The sequence below is a fragment of the Bos javanicus genome, chromosome 10, assembly GCF_032452875.1.
Source record: "Bos javanicus breed banteng chromosome 10, ARS-OSU_banteng_1.0, whole genome shotgun sequence".
Lineage (NCBI taxonomy): Eukaryota > Metazoa > Chordata > Mammalia > Artiodactyla > Bovidae > Bos > Bos javanicus.
The window spans coordinates 75846173-75866917 of NC_083877.1; the positions used below are offsets into that span (position 1 = coordinate 75846173).

Here is a 20745-nt window from a genome sequence, read left to right on the forward strand (position 1 = left end):
CCCCTTTGGTAATCATAAGTTGTTTCCTATGTCTCTGAATCTGTTTCTATTTTGTGAATAAGTTCATTTTTATCGTATTTTAGAATCTTCATGTAAATGATTATCATATGCTATTTGGCTTTCTCTGTTTGACTTATTTCACTCTTGAACCCCTTGAGGAAGGTGGAAAACACATAATGTTTAACCTGATTCTCTTCCCTGCCCCTTAGGGGGCTGTCTTAACCTAAAGAAGTTTAGACATTTACCAGACGGAGGGCATTTTGCTTGGATATTTTCATTCTATCAGATATATTGGCATCCACTGAACAGCAGTTTGCTGTTATATAGCTTAAATAAATAATAACAGCTTATAATAAATAAATGTTGGTTATATTTTTATTGTACACAAATCTATAGAGAACATTTGATGAATAAAAATAATCTCTTTCCTTACCTGTGGGTTTATTTTGGTATAGCTATCATAAATTTTTAAAAGAATATTGGACTTTAAAATGCGTCTTTGTTCTTGGTTAGTCATTATAAAATCATAGAAAATGACAGAAGCATCAGATTTGGGGCCTGGAATGAAACAGGGTATGCTGCTAAGTCACTTCAGTCATGTTTGACTCTGTGCGACCCCATAGACAGCAGCCCACCAGGCTCCCCCGCCCATGGGATTTTCCAGGCAAGAGTACTACTGGAGTGGGGTGCCATTGCCTTCTCCAAAACAGGATATATAATCCTTTAAAAAAATCATGATTTTGTTCTGAATACCAGGTTTGGTCAACACAAGAAATCATACAGTGAAACAGAAGAAAATTTGTGGGTATTGCATATTGTTTCTTATTTCCTTTCTCTCTCACTTTGCCCCTGTTAGTTATAACAGGGATTCAGATCAGTTAACCAAGTGGTTGGAGTCTTCTCAGCAAACTCTGAACTATTGGAAAGAGCAGTCCCTCAATGTGTCTCAGGACCTGGACACAATCAGAAGCAACATAAACAATTTTTTTGTAAGTTGTAATAGAATATGCTTGAATAATTATTGGTTGGCTGTAAATAGCAGGGGAAAATTATGAGAGTTGATGTATTTCGTCTCCATAACCTTTATGTGTGGATAAGGAATAAGACTTGGGCTAATAGCAGCTGTATTCTTTAGACTTAGAACTATTTGTTTATATTGTGACTTATATGTTTATAATACTGATAAGGTATATTTTTTAATTGGCTCTATAAAATATATGTAAATTTAAAACTTACTCTGACATGGAACATGTTTCATAAGTGCAGAAAATATCTCTCCCACCAACTCCATCCCAAAACCTCACAAGATAATCAATTCATAAATGTTAGTTAATAAATACATGGTTTTAAATTGTTCTTACAGAATTGATATTTCCACTAAAATGTTATTGTTCTGTTGTTTTCAGGTCTTTTTTTTTTTTTTAAGAAAGAGTAGTAACTTTTGTAATATAAATTATACTTCCAATACCTGTTTGTCTTTTCTCTTAGTCTTTTCTCCACTTTTCATATTTTGTAGCTATCACTCATTTTGATGTTAAAATGAAAATATTTCTTAAATTTACTTGGAGAAAACTTATAAATACACAGGAATATTTTCAAATATTTTAGTTAAAATTTTGTTGCATTTAATTCACTCAGTATGAACTTTGTGCTGTGTACCATAGTTTCTTTTTAAAGTTGAAATGATTTGGCTATTTTTAAAAACAATAATCCATCAGATTATAACCCCCTCGAGGGGCAGGAATTTCATCTCTTTTGTGCCCCGCCATATATTTAATGCCTGCAACAGTGCCTGACATTTAGGAAAAATGTGTGTGTGCATACATGTGTGAGTGCATGTATACACATGTGCGTATACATATAAATATTTACTATTTGAACTCAGTTATTTAGCTTTGAACTCTAACCAGTTATTCTGATTCTTAATTACTCCATGCCGTATTTATATATTAAAAGTTTCTCTCTTTTATTATGTATTTATTGAATTTGGCTGTGCCGGGTCTTCGTCGCTGCGTGTGGGCTTTCTCTAGTTGTGGCCAGCAGCGTCTACTCTCTAGCTGTGGTGTGCAGGCTTCTCACTATGGTGGCTTCTCTTGTTGCAGAGCGCAGGCTCTAGGGCGCATGGGCTCAGTAGTTGCAGCAAGTGGAATCTTTCCAGACCAGGGATTGAACCCATGTCCCGTGCATCGGCAGGCAGATTCTGGACCACCAGGGAAGTCCTTCAATGTTTCTAAATTTTAAAACTGTTTGCTTTTAGGAGTTTTCAAAGGAAGTTGATGAAAAGTCCTCCTTGAAGACTGCAGTTCTAAGTACTGGAAACCAACTCCTTCACCTGAAGGAGGCTGATACGGCAACACTGAGAGCTTCTTTGGCACAGTTTGAACAAAAATGGACAGGGCTCATAACTCAACTTCCAGACATCCAAGAAAAACTTCACCAGGTGAGTATTCAGAGACCCAGCATTTGAATTAGCATCCATTTGTTAACGCACAACTCTTTTAAAATCATTTCTCTGACTCAATAATTTTCATTGACACCACCTTTTTTTTCTCTGGCAGCACTGAATATAGGTCTTAATTACTGAACTTTCCTCCAGTGGGATCTTTCTTAAGAGAGAAATCAGGCTTAATTACTTTATTTCCCAGTTTATCTGCACCACTGTGTTAGTTTATGTGAAGGTCATTGTCATTGTTTTGGGGTCACTTATTCTGAGCTTGAATGCTGGGTTTGTTTTCATGAGTAACTTGCATAATTATGTGGCATGACCTTTTATCAAACTAGATATCATCGTCAGTGATGCCCTGATTCATTTTGTTAACTGCAGGTAATTAAATGGAAATCATTTTGTTTTTGCAGCTTCAGATGGAGAAATTGCCATCTCGTAAAGCAATCATGGAAATGATTGACTGGATGAACAATGTGGAACATCAAACTGAAGATGAAGACTCTGAGCATTCACTGAGTTCTGCATCTCAAGTTAAAAATCTTCTTCAGAAGTACAAGGTAATTATCCAAAAAAAAGCCAGAAGCCATTTCATGAAATAAAGAAGGCAAGTCTGTGGGGAAAGAAATACTGAACAAAGAGACATGTAGAATATAATTTAGAAATGCTGATTTTATCAGTGGGGAATGGGATGGTGGATGATTCTAAAGAGAGAAGTTAGTATACTTGCTCTTATCCTGTCCTGATTCTTTTGGTAGCTCCCATTATCACAGTACAGAATCCAAGATTTCCGGCGGCCTCTCTTTTCCTCTCCAGCCTCATCTCTTCATTTTTCCACATAAACCCTGAACTCTACCTGAACCAAGTCCTTTGTGGTCCCTCCACTGCTCCTGGGGCTCTCCCACTCATGTTTTTGTATGTGCTGTACCTTTGGCCTAGGAATTCTAGTGTCCCACTTTTAGCCATGGGAATCTTCTTAGTCATCCTTCCAGAGTCAGGTCAAGTGTCTCCTCGTTTGGAAATCTGACTCTCCCAGCCAGATCAGTTTACTTTCCAGGATTAGGTATCTGCATGGTGCTATCAATAGTTCCTATCACCTGGTATTGTAATTATTGAGTTGGCCAAAAAGTTTGTTCCAGTTTTTCTATCAGATCTTATGGAAAAACTGGAATGAACTTTTTGGCCAACCCAATGTTTCTTTACTTGCCCATTTCCCCACCTTGACTTTGCTTCTTGAGAGCAGGAGCTTCTCCTTTACCTTCCCAGCCCACCTAGCACAATAGGTATTAAGTAAATGTCCCTTGGATAAGAGAATGCCTAAGGAAAACTTGATATCCTTCTACAAATAGATAGGAATGTGGACTTCTCCATGATATTCAATTTCAAGTAGATTTAACTAACATTTAACAAGCCACATGCAAATACTTTTTGTGTGCCAGCAAGGTGTTTGCCACTAGGAACACAGAGAGAAATGAAGACTCTGGTCATTGCTTTCTAAGACCTCATAGGCTAATAGATCTAGCCTCTGGTCCGGTAAAGAACCTGCCTGCCAGTGCAGGAGACGTAGGAGATGTGGATTCAATCCCTGGGTCAGGAAGATCCCCTGGAGGAGGAAATCGCAACCCACTCCAATGTTCTTGCCTGAAGAATCCCAATGACAGAGGAGCCTGGCAGGCTACAGTCCATAGGGTCGCAAAGAGTCAGACACAACTGAAGTGATTTAGGACAGGCAGAAAATGAATGGCTTAAGCACAAATTTAGGTATTAGTAACGATTTTCTTTTTAACTCCTATCCCATCCTAACTTCAGTGAGTAGTAGAATCTGTAGAGGGACTATATGTATTTTTCTCACAGGCCCTAGCAACCTAGCACATAGCTTGGTTTTCCCCCTAGATGTCTCCAAAGGAGGTGCTCGAACTTGCCAGGATAAACCTAACAAGTATTAGGCTTGAAAGAAACATGCTTGGCCCTAAGGAGGGTTTAGGATTGCTCTAGAACTTAAAGTCATCCAAACTTGGAGGCTCCTGAGACAGTCCCCAGGGGAACAGAGAAGCTGCCTAAACTGGCATTGTTCCTTAAAGGTGTCCTGGGTTTTCTGAGAGTTTTAACTTCAGGCTTCCCATCCAGTCATTTCACAGAATGACTCTGAATTCCAATGTAGCTCTCAGGAAACCTCTTACAGGAACCCCTTGGCAGATCTTGGGTCTTGATTTTGGTTCCTATGATCCTACTACCATTCATGGTGCCATCTTTGATTTTTCAGTCTGTTTGAAAGCCATGAGTCTCTCTGTTCCAGAAACGTGTAATTCCCAATAAGGCTCTCCACTCAAAGTAGACACCTGGTGGGGTTGGGGAGGGGTAAAATGTAAGTCTGGACAGGTGCCCCTTGATGACCCAGTGGCAGCCTGGGGCCCCCTACAGCACAACAAAGGGAAGGTCCAGTTCCTCTAACCTGTTTCAGTTCAGGCGTTGGTGGTTTAACTTTGTTTTCTTTGTTTTAGGAGTTTAGAATGGAAATGGACTATAAACAATGGATAGTTGACTTTGTAAACCAGTCATTACTTCAGTTAAGCACCTGTGATGTAGAAAGTAAGCGCTATGAGAGAACAGAGTTTGCAGAGCACCTGGGAGAGATGAACCGCCAGTGGCAGCGGGTCCACGGAGCCCTGAACGGCAAGGTGAACTCATGGTCACATGTGTGATTTGGCCTTCGCAAAATTCCACTTTCTGAAAAATTTACAAAGACATTTATGAGTCTTTCCTAGTGGTCCAGTGGTTATGAGTCTGTGCTTCCACTGCAAGGAGTGCAGATCCAGTCCCTTGTCAGGGAATTAAAATCTTGCATGCTGCACAGAGTGGCCAAAAATAAATAAATAAATGGACATTTGTGTGGTTAACTTACAGTCAAACCTAATAATCATCTCAATTCTAGCCCCTTTTAAATCCAGAGCTTCAGCATTCTCCATTGGTGCATTTAAGAGTGGGAAATTGAATTAGGCAAGTGAAGATGAGACATGTTATTTAGAAAGACGTCGGGTATTGCATAAGGCTACTAAATGGTCAGAGGTTTTGACATTTTCTTTGAAAGTAGATGTTCAAAAGCAGCAAAGCTATTTCAGATTTAGGACTATAAAAAGGAAGAAAAATGTATATGACTTATTGTTAGATTTTTATTCCATGACTGAAAAGACTAAGGAAACCTACTCTTGGGAAAATATTTAATATTCATATATAATAGTGAAATTGGTTGATTTCTTTGTTGTGCACAGAATGCAAACAAATAGATTTATACAATTAAGTTTAAGTACATGAATGAACAAAGAACATGAACAGATAATTTACAGAAGAGAAAATTATAATTAGCAAATAAACATAAGAAGGTTACAGCTTTGACAGCTGAAATAAACATTAATAACATTATACGCTTACTAAACTAGAACAAGATAAAGATAAAAGCCCAAAGCTTTTACATTCGTGCAGATAATGGCTTCAATACCTTTTTGGAAAGCCTTCAGAAAATTTCAAGAACCATAATAATCATCTTACTTCTTAAAACAGCAATCCACTTCTTATACATTTATCTAAAGTAGATAGTCCTTTGAAAAGGAACAGATATGTGCACAGAGTGTTCAACATTACTTATTCTGGTGAAAAATGTAGACTGCTTGAATTTCCAACTTGAGAGAAATATTAATAATTAATCATATGGTGTCCATTTGATGAGGTATCGGGCAGCCTTTTAAGTGAATGCAAGTCATGCCACAGCAAGTGCCTGTGGCATATGAAAAGGAGTATTAAACTTTATATATACTGTGATTGTAACCTAATAAACATTGTGAGCATTGGAAATGAGGAGAATCACAGACTGAAAAAATACTACTTTATTAAGTTTATGCATTATTTGTGATATTCTTTATACTGACAGTTTTTAAGAGAGTCTAATAAAGAGAGTCTGGAAAAAAGAACATTTTCTTAAGCTTTACATATATCAATAGATGATGCCGTGAAAAAATATTGAGTGTTAGCAACATGAGTCTGTTTCCCAAAGATACTGTGGCACTCCAGAACAGCCAGTATTCTTAGCAGGTTAGTTTTCATTTCAAAAAGGAGATTGTTATTCTTTTTTCCTGGTTTATGAATCTTTATTCCAAAAATTATTGGGGAATCTTATGCAAAATGTTAGAAATATGACAGGAAACAAAAGTACCCTCTTAAAAGTATCATGACATTCACATTTTAAAGCATGTAGTTGAAAATAAGAAAATTTTATTTTCTTATTCATAACTGGTAGATACAACATTTAGAACAACTTTTGGAAAGTATTACTGAAAATGAAAACAAAATACAGATTCTGAACAACTGGATGGAGGCCCAAGAGGAGAGACTGAAAACTTTACAAAAACCTGAAAATGTGATCTCGGTACAGAAGACGCTCCTGGATTGTCAGGTGAGAAGCTGTTAGCTTGGGCTAACATAGCTACCCTCCTCCCCCGGGGAGCAACTCAAGCTGCTGCAGTTTCTCAGGGTTCTCCTCCAACCCCCAGGTCCTTACTTTCTTATATAAAACAGAGAAGTGTCCATGTGTTTTACAGAATTGCAAAATGCTATTTTTTTTTTCTGATGAGCAGAAAAAGGTATTTTCATGGTTATTGTGGTTCTTAAGAGATTTGAATGTTATTCTTAAGAAAAAAATGTTGGGAGTGCCCTCGCAGTCCAGTGATTGGGATTTGGTGCTTTCTCTGCTGTGGCCCAGGTTGACTCCCTGGTAGGAGAACTGAGATCCCACAAGCCGCATGGTGTGGCCAAAATTAAAAAAAAAAAAAAAAAAAATTGCAAGGGAATTTTGATTTAGATGTTTTCCAATATTTGTGTATTTATTAATTTATCTACTGTTTACAAAATTATTCTGTCTCTGTGATTTTTATTATTTCATTCTGTTTCTTCAGAGGAAAGTGGCTTTCTTTTACCTACTGTGTAATGTGTTCTAAAAGGGGTGCTTTCCCTTGGAGACCCTATCTAAATCCCATTTGGACGGGAGCGTGTTGGCTGTGTCCTTCTTTCATTCAGTCATCATTCTCCAGGTCACTCAGTCTTTAAGGTCCCCCACCCTTCCTCCCCACTGCCCTGATCGTGTCACTCCTCCTGGGAGCCGTCCCCAGGTTCCTCGGCTTCTGCACCGCCTATACGAACACATGACGCTCCTCACTGTTGGGTGGAAAGTCAGCTCAGACCCCAATTCTACTTCGAAGGTTACAAAATGATACTGGGTAGAACACGGGTGGCAACACCACCATCTGTGTTCATTTTCAGATGGTCTATCCTGTTTCTGACTACCCACTAGCCATTTCCACTTTTTTGTTTGTTGTCGTTCAGTCGCCGTGTCGTGTCAGATACTTTTGCGACCCCATGGATGGTAGCCTGCCAGGCTCCTCTGTCCATGAGATTTTCCAGTCAAGAATTCTGGAACGGGTTGCCAGTTCCTCACATACAACTCCTGAGTGGAAACTCAGTCCTACAGCACCCCCAACAGGCCACCCTGGTTTCACTGGAGTTCTAAGTTATTCATGCCTGGGATGTCATCACCATTTTCCAAATGAGAAAATGCAGGTTGGGGGTTTGATGACTTTATGCTTGGTCCAACAGTCAGTACAGGGCAGATATGGAATGGAGGCTATATCTCCTAGACTCTTTCTACTATTCCATGATGATAAGGGCTTGCTACCTAGACTCTTCTAAAGTCTAGAGCCACATAATAACTGAAATATTATTGTAAAAATTATTATTGTAAAAATTCATCCTGTAATTGTGTAAATTCATATTATAAAATTTCATTGTAAAAACTGAGTTGCATATGATTAAAATGTCTTTTGTGTAATGTTATTTTATTATATATTCTAATGGCAGTTTTACTTGAAAAGTACAAACTCCTCTTACCCTTATTCATTATTTTGTAATATTGCACAAATGAAAACCTTTTTCCCTCTGGCCTTTCCAGGATATAGAAAATCAACTTGCAATGAAATCCAAAGCATTGGATGAGTTGAGACAAAATTACCTGACTTCGGAGAGTGGGACAGTGCCATTGTTGGAAGACACAGCATCCAAAATTGATGAGCTATTTCAAAAGAGAAACAATGTTATGAACCAGGTACTAGAATTCATTCAAAATGTACCATTTCTTTTCAGATATCCTTCTTTTATCTTATTTGTTGTTTATTGGTGACTACTTGCTCTATACCAAAACCTGAAAAATTGCTGAGAAGAATACTGAAGTGAAGTACAGAAACATATTTTAAATCTCATGGGTTTTTTTCCCCTTCACTGGATAATTAGAGGCAAAATCACCAACTTCCCACATCTTTGGCAAGCTTGAAGTTCACTTGGTTATCTTTGTTTTGTCTAATTCACTAATACACTCAAAAATGTCTCCAGCCTACCCCCCAAACCCTACAGAGCAGCTGGCATTGTCTGCTGGTCAGATATACAGGAACAGCCATGAAGAAGCAGCTCAGATAGCCCACTCCCAGGGAGATAGCCCAGGGGTGGTGGGGTGTGGTTCTGTCCCATGTAGCCTCCGTTAAGCTGGAAGCATGGTCAGCATAGGAGAAGCTCCAGAGGTGGGGAGAAATGGCATGTGGTGAAGAGAAAGCATAGGAGAGTGTGGACGACATCTGCTGATTGTATCAAAGGCGTGACAAAGTCTGCATTTACCCCTTCCAGAAGAGCACCCAGAGAAAAAGGACAGTCATCCTCAGACTCTTCAACTTTGACATCTCCCCACAATTGGAAGGAGAAACTGTAAACAGTAGCCTATTATAAGTGTGTCCTTGTTTCCCAGAGAGCCCTTGTTGTGGATTATTTGTCATTTACTGAAATCTGCTTTCAACCATTTGTTTCAAGAGAGAATTGGGAGTAACCTCTCTAAATGAAATCCAGAGGTAACCTTCAGCCTCATTCCTCCCCCAGAACTCAGGCAGGAAAGTAGGGATGAGCTTAACATATCTTCTGTGAGTCATTTGTTAACATATCTTTTGTGAGGTGCTATGCTCACTGCCAAGGGTACAGTGATAAACAAGAAAATAAATGGTTCTTGCCCTCAAAATGCTTCAGCCTCCAGAAGGATACCTGTAATAAAAGGATGGAGTGACAAGTGTTGGCAGGGAGATGAAGACGTTGAAACCTCCTACACTGCTGAGACTGTGTAGGTTTTTTCCGCAAATGTCTGCTTTCAGTTCTCTTGGGTATATACCTAAGAGTAGAATCAGTGGGTCATATGGTAACTCTGTACAGCATTTCACTTTCTGAGGGACTGGCAGATGTTTCCATAGAGGCTGCACACCTTTATGTTTTCATTGCAATGTATGAGGGTTCCAGTTTTTCCCTGGTCTCGCCAACATTAGTTTTTATCGAACTTTGAGGATAGCCCTTCTAGTGGCTGTGAAGTGGTATCTTGGGGTTTTGATTTATATTTCTCTAATGACTGTGGATGTTGTATGTCTTTTCATATGCTTCTTGGTCATTTGTATATATTCTTTAGAAAGATGTCTATTCAATCCCTTGCCTATTTTTTAGTTGTCTTTTTATTGTTGCGATATAAGTGTTCTTCTCTACATAATACATAAAAATTTTTACACTTACATATTCTCAGTTGTGTCAGGAATCATTTAAATGCTTCAAATTTCAACTTTTCATAATTACCAAAACACACTGAAGGATAAAATACAGCCACCATTACATCTCCTCCCACTTTGCACTTGCTCATCATTTTGGCCAAGCATGTTCCCCTCCAATTTATACCTGCTCTGCAGGAGTAACCAGACTTAAGTGCCAGGTAACCCAGGGAACCCTTTACATTTATAATGCTTTATAGTTTGCAGAGCATTTTCACAAACACTACTTTCTTTATGTTTTCTTTTATCTGTTCTGTGGATTAAAAAGCAGACTTAAGGATTAAATACCTTGCCCAAGGTCAGAAAGCTAACAGGGTGTCACTGAAATGTGAAATCTCAGATTCTGATTCCTCACTCAGGGTTTTTTCCCTGGTCTGCCGCTCTGTAGGCTGAACTCTCCATTCTGATCCTTCTGGTCTCAGGGCTCTTTTCCATTCACCTATTCTAAAACTTAACCTTTGATATTTCTTGTTCATTTACCCACCTTCAGTGAATCATCAGAGCTCCACTCTGAAATTAAAATACCTAACTTGGATACAGTGGTAGAGTCCTTAGAAGAGAAAAAAGAGATGAGCGAGCCTCTTGTTGATGATTTCCTAAATATGTTTCTACTTTTTTGTATAGGTCAATGAGCTCAAGACCTCCATGCAGTCTGTTTTACAGGATTGGAAAATTTATGATAAACTATATGATGAAGTGAATATGATGACAATCCGATTCTGGTACTGCATGGAACACAGCAAGCCTGTGGTTTTATCATTAGAGGCCTTAAGGTGCCAGGTGCAGAACCTTCAGGTAAATTAACCAGATCTTGGCACAGTGCATTATTGGCAGAAAATCTCCAGTGGAAGAAAGCGTAGATGTGGACACAGCTGCTGTTGTGTTTTCCACAGAGAAACATGAAACAATGTTTTAAACAGCAGCATTAAACATATAACTTGTAATTTCAAAATGAATTACATGAACCCAATGAGTGAAACTTTGTAAATACATATTGTGAGTTTTTCTTCATCTTTCATGTTCATATTATTTCACAATTTAAAGGTTTTAATTTGGGGGTGTTTTTGGTTTTTTTTAAGTGTACAATTTTAAGTTCTAGCCTCAAATGAAAGAATACCTTCTTGGTTTTCTTCTTCATATTTCTGATAATTTACGGCTGCCCTATTAAGGTTTGAGTGCTAATATTATTGTGATATAGTGGCAAGTGTCTCTGGATGAGGCCAGTTCATTCTGAAGCTGACATACCTGCTCTGTCCTCCTAGACTCTTCAAGACGAAGCTGAGAGCAGTGAAGGGAGTTGGAAGAAACTCCAGGAGGTGATTGGAAAACTCAAAGAGTACTGCCCCTCAGTTGCTGAAATAAGTCAAGAGAAATGCCAAAATACTCACACAAGGTACGCTTCAAGATGCGACTTGAATGATAGAGCAGATTTTTTTTATCTTAAAAAAGAAAAGATTTTTTCATCTTACTAAGCCTTCTTAATCATCTGAAGTAACTGGTTTCATACTATTCTGGTCTCTTCTGCTTGCTTGGAAGGATCTAGTTCATGTAAGATTTGGTGTTGTGAAGGCTATTGTACTTGCCTTGTACAAGTGTTTGGTATAATCAATCTAGAACTAAGTACAGCCCTAGGATAGCCACTTTCAGTGGATAGAGGCTAAATGCCCGATGTGATCCTCACAGGCACTAAAAAAGCAGGCAGAAACGGACTAAGGGGTGGCCAGAAAGGCAACCTGTCTTACTGGGAACATTATAAGGTGGAAGAAAGTGGATGTTAGAGTACCTCTCAGGAGATATTTGTGAGATTCAGAGGAATTCTTTGATGACCTGCTTATGATTGACAGTTCCCTCTAAGGAGGGTGGCCCTGCTTAATTCTAGGCTTTTGCTGGATGGGGTATGAAGTTGGCTCAAAGCTGATTTGCACCAGACAGTGTTGATGAGATTAAGCCACCCTCGGTGATCTTCTCCATCCTTCCTCCATGCACATTCAGCCTCACCTGTGAACCAACTTGGAACAAGTGTTGAATAAGCGACACCACATTTCCACACCTTGCAGTGGTGTCCTGAGCTCTTGATCCAGTCTTTAGTGGAAGGAGGGGGAGAAGGGAAGGTAAAGAGGGACACAGACACGTATCTGATTTCACATACAGTATTGGGACCACCCTCAAAACATTTGGTGGTGGTGCAGGTTGCTGTTAAAGGGGTTGGCTTGTCACCACTACACAGACTCATTCAGTTGTTAATACAAGAATATATGAGCAGTCATACTGAAAAAGACTGAAGAAAATGGCACTAAAATGCCAACAGTAGTTATCTCTAGATTACTGAGATATCAAGTGATTTTTTTTTTTTTTTTACTTCCTCTGTATAGATAGGTGGGTAGATAGGTAGATAATCTCAATATAGGTGTGGATAGATTTAAATATACATGTTTTGTGGAGGGTTATGAGCATACGTTGTACTTATAATTGGATAAAATCTTATTTTTAAAACAGATGGTTTTGAGAAAATTTGTGACATACATAAAAGTAAAGCAATTATGCCATTTTTTACCTTTTTCACCCATTTAGTGGGGTCACTGATATTGTGAAACAATCATTCTCACTTGCTTCAGGTGAGAATGTAAATATTGTAATGTTTTCAGAAAGCAGTTTGAACATATACCTATAACCTTAAAAATATTTACATATTTATCTTCTTTGACCCAATAATTCTCTTTTAAAAATCTAGTGTAAAGCCAATATCTTTAAATACAGAAAAAAAACCTTTGAATAAAGTTGTATCTGAGTGTTATATTTGGAAGCAAAAATTGAAAATTACTTCAATATTCATACTAAATTAGAATTTGGAAATTAAAAAATAGACCATTTATAAACCATTATGTGCATCCATTTAAAATTAGGCTTATTTTTTATTAATAACATGGCAAAATTTTTTTAAGTGGGAAAGGAAGGCAAAATGTTACAGTCCATATTATGGATTAAAAACAAATTTTTAATTTCTACCTTTTTTTTAACTTTCAATTTTAATAAAATGAAAAATGTATTACAGAAAATGTTTTTCTTATGATTTTTAGTTTTTGTAGCAGTTTGATAGTACATCTGAGATCCAAAAAATTTCATACAACCAATGAATGTGCCAGCCCCACAAAATTAGCTAATTTTCATGGATGAAAAAATACTTTTATTATTTGCCATTGTTCATAATTTGGAGAAAGAAATAGCAACCAGTATTCTTGCCTAGAGAATCCCATGGACAGAGGAGCCTGTTAGGCTGCTGTCCATAGGGTCGCACAGAATCTGACACGACTGAAGCAACTTAGCATGCATGCATGCATTGAAGAAGGAAATGGCAACGCACTCCAGTGTTCTTGCCTGGAGAATCCCAGGGACAGAGGAGCCTGGTGGGCTGCCATCTATGGGGTCGCACAGAGTCGGACATGACTGCAGTGACTTAGCAGCAGCAGCATCATAATTTGATGATATTTACTCTAAAAGTGAGATATCTAACTAGGTTTCATCAACAGCTCTAGTTATGTTCCCCTGGAATCCAAAGGTGATTTATTTTTTAGCCTGGTCCTCATGGAGACCAGCTATGTAAATCTGGGGCCTGAGTACTCCACTGCTGCCTGCCCTCATAGACAGCGCGCTAGCATCCTTTGAAGGGCACACCTGGGGACAATTTTCTCATATGATTAAGATCAGGTTGCACCAAATAAGTAACTTTCTGCTGCAAATCAGCCTAAGTAGTAAGAGAATATACAGGAATTAACATTCCTCTAAAGAACAAAATATTATCAAGTACCAGGTAATATCTGCATTTTTCCTCAATTCACAAAGAAATTAGTCCTATAACAAAGCATATGTCTACAAAACAGTAAAATGTTAGAAAATGTAGAACATAGTAGAAAATAAGCACCCTTTGCTGAGAAGTAGAAAAGTATATATTTATTTCTACTTTTATATAAGGAACCTATTGCTTTTGTAATTAGAAAATAAATTTGACATAAATACATTTTAAATAAGGCCTATCTAAAGACCTGCTTTATGAAACAGGAGCCCTTCCCATGTGGAGACATTTTCATCAGGTAAACAGTTTGGTACTTTTCCTCACCTTTGCCTAAAAGATGTTCATAATACAATAGATATTCCCTGCCAGTCACAAATTTTGCAGATTTTGTTGAGAATTATAAAGTCAATGAAGTATCCTAACTTGGAATTCTGTTGGAATTCTGTTTATATACTGATGATATCATTCATTTTGAAAAGGTATTGAACAGTGTCTTGTTAATTCATCTGCTGTTAGCTTAATGGATAGAGTATGCATTTGCTTTTTCTGTAAAGGAAGAGATGGATGGCGGTCCTATTTCTTATTTTCCCCTGACAGGTGGACTCAGGTAAACCAAGACGTCGCAGACCAGTTGCAGAGGGCCCAGAGCCTGCTACAGCTCTGGCAGGCATGCAGCAGTGCTCACGCTGAAGCCGCAGCAAGGCTGGAGCCGCAGGAGACAAAGTGGCAGCAGCTCGCAAACATCAACACATCTGGGAACAACCTGGCAGAGGTCCTGCCCCCGGCCCTGCAGGGTGCAAAGGTAGGCGTTACGCCTGCTGGGAAAACCAAGCGCAAGACAGCCTTATGGACAGGGCCGTGACCCCGGGAGTAGCCAGACCACAGGGAGGGAGAAGTGGGTCAGGGAAGCAGCAGACCACGGAGGACACAGGCAAGGCAGGGACGTGTGGGGTCGGGAGAGCCAGGCAGTGGCTCACAGGTGAGGGTCGGGCAGCTGCTAGCTGAGTCAAGGGCACCTGACCACCTCCTTCCAAGTCTCCTCTTTCACTCTAGCAGGTAACTCTCTAAGGCAGAAGCCTTGTACAAAGTCTCCAATTAAAGCAGAATGTGGGCATCTAAGAAGTAGATGTGGAATCTCTTGATTTAGAAAGAATTATAGATTTGCCCCTGTGTTAATAAGGCTTTTCTGTGGAAATAATGATTTTTAGACTAATATTTAAGAGTTATATACTTTTCTCTGTGGTTTTATTCTATTATGTTAATGATTGGCTATAAAGTAAATACTTTCTAATGTTAGATTAGGTGACCAGATACATTTTGTATCTTTTGATACTATAGGTCAAGTAAAGAAATATCAATTAGAGACAAGAATTCAACAGATATGAATCATATTTCTGATCAACTTCTACCTAATCTGTTGTTTAAAAAAAAAAAAACCCAGAAATTCACATAGATGCAATATTTCCAAAATCAGTTCTAAAATTGGCTTGGTCAGTGAGATTCCACCCTCCCTGCATATGAATCCATTTATGTTACATTTATGTTACAAAGTCTCAGACAGAGAAAAGGGTTGGATTGATCCTTTAAATGCCTTAAAGCAGATCCCTAAAGTGTTCGAGGATTAGAAATAGAACTCATAAGACTCTACCAAAGTCATCTCCAGTTTCTATGATCTAGAAGCCCCAGCTTTATTTATCCGTGGTCACTTTTAGCTCTGAACTGACAAATTTGAAACTAGCACCAGTGATGTGCATCACATAAAGAAGCATTCGCTTTGTTGGCTCTTTAAAATAAACAGTAGGGCCTTCCCTGGTGGTCCACTGTGTAAGACTGCACTCCCAAAGCAGGGTCCCAGGTTCGATCCCTGTTCAGGGAACTAGATCCCACATGCCATGACTAAAGATCCTACATGCCACAGCTGAGACCTGGTGCAGCCAAATAATAAACAAAATAAACAGTTTTTTAAAAAAAGCCACACCCACAATTTCAGGGGAGAAATTCTTCTAGATGTTGGTGGAGTGGCATGAGGTGGGCCTTTCCCATTTGTTCTGGGAAAGGAAGAGGAATGTTTTACAATCACTTTTTCTCTTCCAGGAGCTGCAGTGTGAGGTGCAGAAGACAAAAGAGGCCTTTCTCCAAAATTCCACTCTCCTGGATCGACTCCCACAACCTGCAGAGCCCAACACCCATGTGCTCCTGTCTAGTCAAATGCACTCCCTTCAGAGAGCTTCCTACCTGGAAAAGATGCTGCTTGTGAAAACAAATGAATTTGAGGTTCTTCTTACTTTTTCCATTCAAGTTATAGTCTTGGACACTTGCACACTCTGCACAGTTCCTAGTATCTTGTGAAGTGATAGTTATCAGTGCTTTGTGGGCTGCATGTTAGGGAAACAACAGAATAAAGATGCCCTAAACATATCTACCATTTGACACGATTCTGCAGTCATGTGATTCTTCAGTCACATTTCTTCTTTATTGAACTTGTTAAAGTGATATATTTTATATACTGTTCAGATCACACAGTATTTGAATCTTCAGGTGGGGTAATTGAGTCCCCCCAAAAAGAATGGCTGCTTAAAGCATGGCCATTTGTGGTATATTTTATTCTCTTTTTGAAAGCCTTTAGTTCATGAACTCTCAAAAAGATGAACAGAAGGCCATGGAGCTCCAGTATCACACAGCGGGGAAAACGCTTAACTAGCAGGACTCTTCTATATGCCCCTGTCAAGCAGGTGGTCTGTTCACCCCTGTGAAGGCTTAGTACTTTACCAAAGGCACAAAATAAATATCAGAGATGTTCTGGATATTCAAGATAATGAGCTGATAATGAACTCCTGAGGGCTAGAAACAACGTGAACTTTTATCACAAGGCTCTGCTTGCTTCTGTTGTAGATGCACATGAAAATTGTTTCTGATGAAAACTTCTCTTGTTCTAGTTTGTTCTATCACAATTCAAGGATTTTGGGGACCGGTTGGAGTCTTTAAAAGGTCTCATTACACATGAAGAAGAGAATTTGGATAAACTCTACCGGCAAGAAAAAGAAGGAAATCCTGACTTATTCCTGGTATTGCCAATGTTTGTTATTTCTAGGGGCTCAGGCTCACCATAGGATAAAAAATAAGTGACTCACTGTCATATGATAGAATCCGTGTGCATCCTAACCCTTGAACCACGGTTACTGATCTGTCTTCATTCTCGTCCTATTTTCTCTAGTGTCTACAGAAGTATGACAACACAGAGATCTGTTTTTTTTTTACACTTTAAATATATAATTCATTTGTCAATTATTTCCCTTTTTAATTTGTAAATTTATAATATCATTTTTAAAGATTACTTTCCATGTACAGTTTTTACAAATATTGGCTATATTGTACATATGTACAATATATCCTAGAGTATATATATCCATGTTGTACAATATATCCTAGAGTCTGTCTTAAACCCAATAGTTGTACCTCCCCCACCTCTGCTCCTGTATTGCCCTTGGCCCTGCCACTGGTAACGTCTGGTTTGTTCTCTTTATCTGTGAGTCTACTTCTTTTTTGTTATATTCACTAGTCTGTGGTGCTTTTTAGATTCCATCCATGAGTGATTTCATACAGTATTTATCTTTCTCTGACTTACTTCACTTAGCATAATGCCCTTCAGATTCATCCATGTTGTTGCACATGGCAAACATTTGTTCTTTTTTTATGGCTAAGTAGTATTCCATTATATATGTACCATATCTTCTTTGTCCATTCATCTGTTGGTGGACACTTAGGTTGCTTCTGTATCTTGGCAATTGTAAATAATGCTGCTATGAACATTGGGTTGCACATATCTTTTTGAATTAGGTTTTGGAGGTGTTGGTTTTTTTTTGGGGGGGGGGCTATATACCCAGGAATGGAAATGCTAGGTCATGAGATTTATTTTAGTAATATGCCTCAATAATTTAAGTAGACTTTTAAATCCTAAAGTCTTTACTAGTTAGTTTCAGTGAACTAGAATAATCTAGCAATTGGATGTTGTGATTAATTGAATTTTTCTGGTTAGTGGAAGATCAAAAAGTAAAATACCCTATTAAATTAATGGTATTTTTTTCCTTCTTTATTACCTTAATAAGTTGAGTATAGTTAACATAGATGAATGAAGAATTAATGAATTCTGGATCTTTATCCTAAGGACCAATATTCATAAATTAAGAGTCAGCAAACTATGGCATAAGGTCTTAATGCAGCCCCCACTTGGTTTTGTAAATAATGTAGCCATGGCCTTCCACTGTTTATGTACTATCTGTGGGAGTTTTCATGCTGAATGTTTGCCACAGAGATCATATGGCTAAGAAAAGGCTAAAATATTCATGATCTAGCCCTTAACAGAAAAAGTTTGCTGACCCTGACCTAGACTTTTAGAGCAGAGTTCTGTAGTGAGAACATGGATATTGTGAAGGATGTTTGCTGAATACATTGTTGACCTAGATGCTGTCCCTAGAATATTGTTTTAAAAATAAAATTTTGGTGAGTTTGCTTTCCTGTGATATCACCATAATCTGGATGTTTAAGTACCATGCTTTGCTAGGGTTATTTCAGGGATTGAATTTTCATTTACTTAATAAATAAACTGCATGATCTGTTGAAAGTCAAATTGTTGGCAGACTAAATGGGACTTGAAGGTCCAGTGTGGATCCTTTAAAAAAAAAAAAAAGGAAGCTTATTTCCATCCTCTTCAAAGACAGGAATCCGAGATCACTCTCTGTTTCCTGGGCTGTTTTGATTCTGGCCATGTGTGCAGCTTATTCTAGAAAAGTCACAGAATTGACAGGCCTAGGTTCAGGTCCAATTCTGACACTAACTAGCTGTGTGACTTTGGGCAAGTCATTTACCTCTTTAAGCTCCGGCTTTCCCTCATCTTTGAGATAAGAAAGGCCTATAGGATTTCTGAGGCTTTTTCACCATATGCGTATCTTAGTGGCATCCAAAAGTCTGGAATTTAATTTCTTTTTCATAGAATCATGTGCTGGCACTGACGGCCCAGTCACCTGATATCGAGCATTTGAACGAAGTGAGCCTCAAGCTCCCACTTAGTGACGTAGCTATGAAGACATTACAAAACGTGAACCGGCAGTGGATCCGGGCCACGGCGACGGCGCTGGAACGCTGCAGGTCAGAACAGCCCAGCTCTCGCCTTCTGCTTCACTTGTGGTAAAATTGATGGTTGAGCGCAGTAATGTCATTGTTACGTGGGTCTGTTCTGTTTTTAAACCTTTGTAGTGAGCTTCAAGGAATTGGATTGAATGAAAAGTTTCTTCATTGCTATGAAAAGTGGGTCCAGCTTTTGCAGAAGATAGAAGAGACACTCAAGGCAAACATGGCTGACAGCCTTCCTGCTCTTCTAGAACAGCAGAAGACGTATGAGGTAAACAAACCCATGCTCTGCCCTCTGCCCCCTCTCCCTGGGGCAGCACTCATGGGATGAGAGGTTTAAGTAAAAGTATGCATAATACCTGTCAATCTTCAATCCCTAAACACAGAGTGTATGTCTTTAAGCAAATTCAGTTGTCAGTTGATCATTTGCAAAACTCTCACACATTTCATAAATTTCCAAATATTGTTTTGCTACTCTGTTTTATTAATGACTAAACTCCTCCTAGCCAGGCTTCAGCAATACATGAACCATGAACTTCCAGATGTTCAAGCTGGTTTTAGAAAAGGCAGAGGAACCAGAGATTAAATTTCCAACATCCATTGGATCATAGAAAAAGCAAGAGAGTTCCAGAAAAACATCTATTTCTGCTTTATTGACTATGCCAAAGCCTTTGACTGTGTGGATCACAATAAACTGTGGAAAATTCTGAAAGAGATGGGAATACCAGACCACCTGATCAGCCTCTTGAGAAATCTGTATGCAAATCAGGAAGCAACAGTTAGAACTAGACATGGAACAACAGACTGGTTCCAAATAGGAAAAGGAGTACATCAAGGCTGTATATTGCCACCCTGCTTATTTAACTTATATGCAGAGTATATCATGAGAAACGCTGGGCTGGATGAAGCACAAGCTGGAATCAAGATTGCCGGCAGAAATATCAATAACCTCAGATATGCAGATGACACCACCCTTATGGCAGAAAGTGAAGAAGAACTAAAGTGCCTTTTGATGAAAGAGGAGAGTGAAAAAGTTGGCTTAAAGCTCAACATTCAGAAAACGAAGATCATGGCATCTGGTCCTATCACTTCATGGCAAATAGATGGGGAAACAGTGGAAACAGTGTCAGACTTTATTTTTCTGGGCTCCAAAATCACTGCAGATGATGACTGCAGCCATGAAATTAAAAGACGCTTACTCCTTGGAAGGAAAGTTATGACCAACCTAGATAGCATATTCAAAAGCAGAGACATTACTTTGCCAACAAAGGTCCATCTAGTCAAGGCTATGGTTTTTCCAGTGGTCATGTATGGATGTAAGAGTTGGACTATAAAGAAAGCTGAGTGCAGAAGAATTGATGGTTTTGAACTGTGGTGTTGGAGAAGACTCTTGAGCATCCCTTGGACTGCAAGGAGATCCAAACAGTCCATCCTAAAGGAGATCAGTCCTGGGTGTTCATTGGAAGGACTGATGTTGAGGCTGAAACTCCAATACTTTGGCCACCTGATGCAAAGAGCCAACTCATTGGAAAAGACCCCAATGCTGGGAAAGATTGAGGGCAGGAGGAGAAGGGGATGACAGAGGATAAGACGGTTGGATGGCATCACCGACTCAATGGACATAGGTTTGGGTGAACTCTGGGAGTTGGTGATGGACAGGGAGGCCTGGCGTGCTGCGATTCATGGGGTGGCAAAGAGTCAGACATGACTGAGTG

General features: G+C 38.9%; 1 protein-coding gene across 16 annotated transcripts in view; it reads left to right on the plus strand.

Annotated features, from left to right (window-relative positions):
* Nucleotides 1–20745, plus strand: part of SYNE2 (spectrin repeat containing nuclear envelope protein 2) — a 326466-nt gene that overhangs the window by 248342 nt on the left and 57379 nt on the right. For all 16 annotated transcript variants that reach the window (XM_061429086.1, XM_061429085.1, XM_061429088.1 and 13 more), the window contains 13 exons: nt 857–989; nt 2258–2440; nt 2857–3003; nt 4945–5121; nt 6735–6890; nt 8439–8591; nt 10738–10908; nt 11376–11506; nt 14501–14705; nt 15998–16177; nt 16840–16968; nt 18894–19048; nt 19157–19301. In XM_061429086.1, the coding sequence (XP_061285070.1) occupies nt 857–989; nt 2258–2440; nt 2857–3003; nt 4945–5121; nt 6735–6890; nt 8439–8591; nt 10738–10908; nt 11376–11506; nt 14501–14705; nt 15998–16177; nt 16840–16968; nt 18894–19048; nt 19157–19301 (2065 nt within the window). The remainder of the gene's footprint in view (nt 1–856; nt 990–2257; nt 2441–2856; nt 3004–4944; nt 5122–6734; nt 6891–8438; nt 8592–10737; nt 10909–11375; nt 11507–14500; nt 14706–15997; nt 16178–16839; nt 16969–18893; nt 19049–19156; nt 19302–20745) is intronic.